At 39.2% G+C, this 6,828-nt stretch overlaps 1 protein-coding gene and 1 non-coding gene across 2 annotated transcripts; one reads left to right on the top strand and one right to left on the bottom strand.

Annotated features, from left to right (window-relative positions):
• Window positions 1-4,110: 4,110 nt before the first annotated feature.
• On the bottom strand, window positions 4,111-4,182 carry trnac-gca (transfer RNA cysteine (anticodon GCA)). The gene has a single exon. It is a non-coding gene; the product is annotated as a tRNA-Cys (tRNA).
• A 131-nt stretch (window positions 4,183-4,313) lies between these two features.
• Window positions 4,314-5,778, top strand: pomp (proteasome maturation protein). The gene is made up of 6 exons (XM_058060559.2): window positions 4,314-4,449; window positions 4,712-4,809; window positions 4,885-4,945; window positions 5,144-5,245; window positions 5,415-5,508; window positions 5,587-5,778. Exons 1-6 carry the CDS (start codon window positions 4,447-4,449, stop codon window positions 5,652-5,654), a joined length of 426 nt encoding a protein of 141 aa, XP_057916542.2. The 5' UTR covers window positions 4,314-4,446; the 3' UTR covers window positions 5,655-5,778.
• Window positions 5,779-6,828: the final 1,050 nt, after the last annotated feature.

Here is a 6,828-nt window from a genome sequence, read left to right as displayed (position 1 = left end):
TAGTGACCAATGTAAGACACTACATATCATCGTGAATTAAAAATAAAACTTGATTTACTATAAAAATTATATTTTATTAAAATACAAAATATTTAGCATCATCTTATAATAAAATATTGAATGTTTTCATCAGCTAGTGTTTTGTGTTTGTATTCTTCAAAATAAATACGACTTCAAGCTTTAATTTCTTCTTTACTGTGAAACCAAACACAGCTAAAAATAATGACGATAATTAAAATAATGTAAATAAAGGCTACGGCATTAGAGTGAAACATTACAAAAAAAGACTACTATGAATAACGTGGAATAAATAAAAACATGCAAGCAGCTAATGAGGCTACTTTGTTGACTGGCGGATATTTGTTTACATTTAATTACATCCTGCTGCAAAACAGGAAGGCTTTATCTAATGAAGCCCGGAATCCAGACAAGCGATTGTTTAAACGAATTATAAAATGATGAACCTTAAAGCTGCCTCGTCGTCTTCTCTCCACGTGTGTGTGCGTCGACGTAATCACTCTACGCCATGCTTAAAATTCCAAGCTCCCCCTCTTATCCTGATTGCAAACACTCTCTCTGGACTCCTGATGCGAACACAAAGACATGATCAGACACATAAAAGCATCGTTAGCGTGATTGCACTCAACTTGAATGCATGCCGCATGCTGCGATGACACTAATTAACAGGAAATGGCTGCGAAAAATAATAACGCCACGTGCTGTACGCCACCGATCACATTTCAGCAACCGTTTCCGTGACAGTTTTGCTGAAGCTGAACTGAAATGTCGAATGAACGATGAAGTAGCTTGGAAAATTCACTGACCGAGGATCGAACCAGCAACCATCAGGTTGGGAAACACCATTCTCCCTGAGCCATGCCGCCATGCACAGAAGCAGAATATTTTATTTTTACTTTTTAGCAAACAAAACATTTTTTAAATTTGAAAAAAATACATAAATGAGTGAATAAATGAGTACAGTGGGTTCAAGAATCAAAACAACTTCTATATCTTTAGAGCCGTAATGTAAAATGTAAAATGATTTTTCACCTGTAGGGGCCACCATTTCATTTGTCCAATCACATTTAGCAGACAAAAAAACAGATTTTAATTTTTTGGAAAGTTTGCAGAGCGAATATCGAAATGTATAAATAAGTTGAATGAATACAAAGGTGTTGAGCATCAAACCAGCAACCACCGGTAAGGAAACAGGCCGAATGCTTCAGTAATGTAAAGTGTAAAATGAATTCTCACCGCTAGAGGGCGACAAATTGCCTATTCTTTTTCAATGGGAAACCTCACAGAAAATCTGAAATTACAATAAATGTGGAAATTTGTGGGCAGGAGTTAGCGAGCAAGTTAGCGGAAGGAATGTTGAGGTGAATAAAATTCATGTATTGCAAAAACAGCACACATTGTGAAATAATTCACATAATTGATTGAGTAATTACATCCTGGAGCTTTCACAGTAGACACTATTGGGGAATTTACAGAGGAAATCTTCATAAAACACTTCCGGCAGTGTGGAATCGTACACACACTCATGTCATCGGCAAAATTAAAGGAAAAAATACAATGCAATGGTACACTAAACTTAATAGCTTTTCAACACGGACTCAGTCAGCAGTACCTCCAAAAGCTGACATTTTTTAGATACAGTCGCTAGTCAGCCCTGTCAACTTTATTGATTGTACGCTTATTCTATTTACATTTTATTCATCTTGCTGCTTGCTGCTTGTGTTTTTAGCTGTGTAGTTGCCCTCGTGTACAGCTTGTCTTGCCATTACTGCTTTTGTTGAGTTGATTTTACATAAGGCAAAGTGCTAGAATGCCCTGATAATACATGCAGACACTGGTGGTTAGAGGACTGTACCATTTACCCTTTTAAGGTCCTTTATGCCAGTGTTTACCATGGCATAAAAGAAAAACCTTGCCATCAAATGAAAATGGCTTTCACAGCTTCTGCGATGCTTTTGACATTTAACTTGAATCCATTGCTTAGATGTTTACCATGTTGCAAAACCGCAAAAAAAAAGATATAAATCTTAACTCCCAGCCTACTTTCCACTGAGCTTTTGTACACTTTCCCACAAAAATCAAACATGTAGTGCTTTTCTATATTCAAGGTACATCAATGCAGCAGCGGGGCCAAATGGAGTTCAATATCTTGGAGGAAGTCGCCTGCTGTGGCCCAGCAAAGTGGACTATATTCGGACACACAGCCGGTGTGCCGCTACGGATATCAGCAGAAGAGCAGGACGAGCCATCTGGTGTGGCCGAGAAAGGTGCACTGTATTCATGCACATGCACCGAGCACCGCTCTTTTGAAACGCCACAGAGTTGCCGTTTGAGGTGTTTTTTTTTCATCACAGAGCATTTGGTACAACGTATTTCCTCTTAGAGTGCATATTCGTTTACAAGTGAGCTCGGGTGAGGCTCGGGCCGTTAACATCACAGGCGGGAGAAAAAAGAACGCCTCATACGGGTAATCTTTTCTCATTTGAGCCTTTTTAAATGATCTCCATAATTGGTATATGTCATAATTCCTGATAATTATCAGGCACCCCAAGTAAATATGTAAACCGATGGAAGACATAATTAATAAGGACACATGCTCGAACAGGAAACATAATGAATGATTGAAATTACAGAGCGGATAGAGGTGTCATTAAAGGTGAGGAGGCTGTCAAGACACCCCCGCAGTAAGTAAGGTGGTGAAAAGAGGAGTACAATTATCTCTAGTGTGCCCGTTTCATTACTGAATGTGCAGCAGCATATGAATGAGTTGTCAAATTTAACAGAATTGTCTGTGAGGGGGTCCTTTGTATGCTGACTGTCAGTCAAAAATGAGCAGTATTGTCTACTTTATGGAGCCGCAAGTCTAATATATTTGCCAAAAGCTTATTAATTATGGGCATCCCTGATTGTATTGTGTGTTGTGTATTATATTGCCACAAATCTGGTTAATTTAGTGATTTTTTAAAATGTGAAAATCAAAGCCAGGTGAGGACATAATGGCTGCAGCTGATGGCAATTCAAAGCTTTAGCCTGGATTTGGGCCGCAGTAATCATCACATGACAAAAAAGGCAGATTTGCATGAAAAGTGTGCTGTCGTGCACTCGAGCACCACCGCTCTTATGACATGCGCACAACTATTGAATGCAAAATGTGCCTTTACGGGGATAATAATGCTCCGTTTTGATTTTTCTGATACTTTCTGAGATGGTTGAAAACTAAACTAAACTATGGTGCATCTCGTGTGTTAATCACAGTTGCGTGCTATGAAGAGATTGCAAGGAGGTCAGCGGCTCTGCTGGCCTGATTTCATTGGGCAGCTCATTGCTTGGGGTCTGTGCCACCTCTACTTTGCTTTTAATAATTCATTTAGTTGGGGATTATGCAGCAAATAAGCTGAAGGTACAACATGTGTGTTTTTGTGCACATATAAATGCTTCTTAAAACATTCCAGACGATGCAGCCTTTGACGTGCGTGCTCTGAGGTTGAGTGGTACTGTAAATTTTGATACAGTTGATATTGAATTATGTTGTGATTTGCCTTGAATTTGTTGATCATGATTGTGATCACAGTTCCTCTCTATGGAAGGACGACAGTGACAAGCACCTTGCGTGATGTAAACATGGAGAGAATTATTGCAACATGATTTGAGCCTAAATGAAAGAACTATCAGATGCACGACTGGCCATCACTTGCTGGCTCTATTTCACTACCCATCACCTTGTTATTAATCAGCATACTGCTCCACAATCTGCCTGCAGCGTCGCTATCGTGGTACTATGCTGCCCCCTGCTGTTTTGGTCTGTTAAATAACATTTTTGAGGCGCAAGCATCTCTACAAAGATATAAAATGACAAATATCATGTAAGAATAACAAGTTCAACTGTAAGTTTAAAGTTTAAAATCAAATGAGATGTAGAACACATTTAAAAAGTACAATAACTCGCCTAATAGTATTTAATATTGTTGTTTCCATGAGTTTCCTGATTTGCGTCAACAATTGTAATGTTTACATTAAATGTTACATAATATAATACAATTACATGATACAAAAGAAAAAGCAATCATTGAAAAAAGTGATTTGCACAATATGAGGGGGCACCCGGATTTGAACCGGGGACCTCTTGATCTGCAGTCAAATGCTCTACCACTGAGCTATACCCCCATGCCCTGACGTTGTTTGTTCTTAAGTTTAAATACTAGACACTAATACTGTATATCCGAACTAATCGTGCCAAAATGAACATCAACTACTACCAATCATTCATGCTCATCTAACAACAATCTTCGGTTAGACTCTGCCAATCAATTGTGGTCAAACGGGGGTCAAAGCTTGGCGCAAACCAGTGACGTCGTTGCCGGATATGACGTATTGAAACGGCGACACATTTCCGTATATTGAAAAGAAAGCTCGAATCGCCGTACCATAATGGTAATCAAATTCATAGTTTTGCTGCTGATTATTTCAATTAACCTCATCGCTACCCCACTTAACGTGGACTGTATGTTTCAGTGAATTGTTTATGACTCTGCTGTATCTTTCTATCACCTCTGAAGGCATTTTATTGTGAATATGATTAGTCACTGGAGCTAATGCTAGCCAGATAGCATGGAACCTAGCGACTTGGTTTCGATTTATAATACTGCAGCATAATTTAGAAATACTAACAATTTGCTCTTAATTTCCATGTCAGAATTCTCGAGGGGTCCAATCTCATATGAAAGACAGCGTAGCTGTGGAAGGCTTGCGTTCAAAGGGGGATTATGGAGTACATGATACCCTGCGCAGTGGGTAAGTCCGATATACAGGAATTGGACAGATAGTATGCTTAAAGTTGGACATTAACAATTGTGTTTTATTGATTAGCTTCACCAGTGTAAAGAATGACATCATTCCTGCTCACCCACTGGAGCTGGCAGAAAAAAATGTAAGTATACGAATGAAAAATAAGTATTACAATGTCATGTCAAACAATAAAATTGCAAGTTGGTAAGACGTTACAACGGCAAAGCCAAAACATAGCAGTAAAGTCACAATATTCATAGAAAAAAATACTTCAAATAAAAATACAAAAAACAAGAAACAGCAAACATGCATAACCTAAATTGTGTGTAATTTCTTTCAGTTTGAGCTGAACCAGGACAAGATGAATTTCTCCACCCTCAGGAACATCCAGGGTCTTCATGCCCCTCTCAAATTGCAGATGGAGTACAGAGCAGCCAGACAGGTAGCGATGCTTACATTGCGATATTCTGCTGGCAACGCTGCATTGGTCTCGTGTCTACTTGTGCATGTTGATTCCAATCGTGCAGAGTGGCCCCATTACATGCCCATTTTGTTGTAACCAGTGTGCAATGGCAATAATAGCTATTCCATTCTATTTAAATTTCCTCCAGATCCAGCGCCTGCCATTCTTACAGAGCTCTAACATCGCACTGGACACACTCAGAGGAACTGATGAAAACATCGGCTTTGAGGACATCCTCAACGGTGATGAGCACAGCACCTCGTTTGACGTAAATGTCAATGCATTTGTTGCTAAATCCTCTTGACTTTGTTTTCTTGCAGATCCAACACAGAGTGAAATAATGGGTGAGCCACACGTGATGGTGGAATGCAAGCTGGGATTGTTTTAGAATATGATAGATATGTAGGTTCTAATTTGTTTGCTTATTTGCCTGCATCTGGTGAAGCTGAAATGACATCTTTTCTATGATTCCAAACTGGTTGGCAACTGTAATAAACGTCTCTAAAAATGTTTCTTATTTTTTGGATTCAACTTTGTAGATGTAATTCTGTCTTTACACATACACATGACTCTTCGTTTGTTTAATCATATATTGTGTAGGTGATGACGCCAGATGGATACAGTACAGCCATGGCTCAGGCGCCGTCACCCAATTACAGTATAACTGCAAAATCTTACGGTGTACCATTTTACATTGGATGCATTTTCCACATAATATATTTTGTGATGCTAATTATTTACACAGTATTCAGATGGATTAAGCTAAATTATATTTCAGTAAATCACTCAAAAAACAGAAGTGAAACTTGACGGTGTGTTTGTCCCCGTTTTTACCTGATGACAGTATTAGTCTATGATTAATTGCTAAACTAATTGTGCTGCTGCGCTTGCGCATTACGCACTTACTCGGGCGTAAGAAAAAGTAGTTCCCACTGGAACCATTCGCTGTATCATTTAAACGTTATCTCAATAAAAAAAAACTTACTAACCACCGTGTTCCTCTTAATGGTGTTTATTACCTCAAATGGCTGAAGTATTGATATTTTGATTTAAAGAACTTACATTTACACTGGAATCAATCCGCAAGTCACGACTTCCGGGGGTAGCTTAGCATTAATACGCGGAAGTTAGCAACGCATGGCGACGCTCAGGGCTCCAGTGTGTGTGCGTGAAAATGAGTGTAGCTCAAATGTTGAGAATGTTGGTGAATCAGCGACTAACGGCGGCCGTTGAAGAAATATTTGTAGTGTTCGAAAGAACGATAGCAGACTACGAGGAGGAACTTTGTCGAACAAAAGAGGAGCTCGAGCGACAACGACAATTACTGAACGCTTTTTTTCATCCGCCTCAAGTTGTGTTACAAAGAGCAGGTTTGTTTCATTCTTTCTCACACGCTTACTAACTTAATATTCTACTGTTAGAACAATTCCTCAAGACATTGTCTAGAGCAAAGACACTAGAAATGAATAGGACTGTAAACTCGGCTTCCACTTCCGCCACGATGGCCGCCATGATGGTGAGCAGAATCCAAAAACATTGCATTGTAAGCACGTCCTCAGCAC

This window comes from Doryrhamphus excisus, linkage group LG5, assembly GCF_037039965.1.
Source record: "Doryrhamphus excisus strain RoL-2023G ecotype Guam linkage group LG5, RoL_Dexc_Guam_v1.1, whole genome shotgun sequence".
NCBI lineage: Eukaryota > Metazoa > Chordata > Actinopteri > Syngnathiformes > Syngnathidae > Doryrhamphus > Doryrhamphus excisus.
This window is presented reverse-complemented; position numbering and strand designations above follow the sequence as displayed.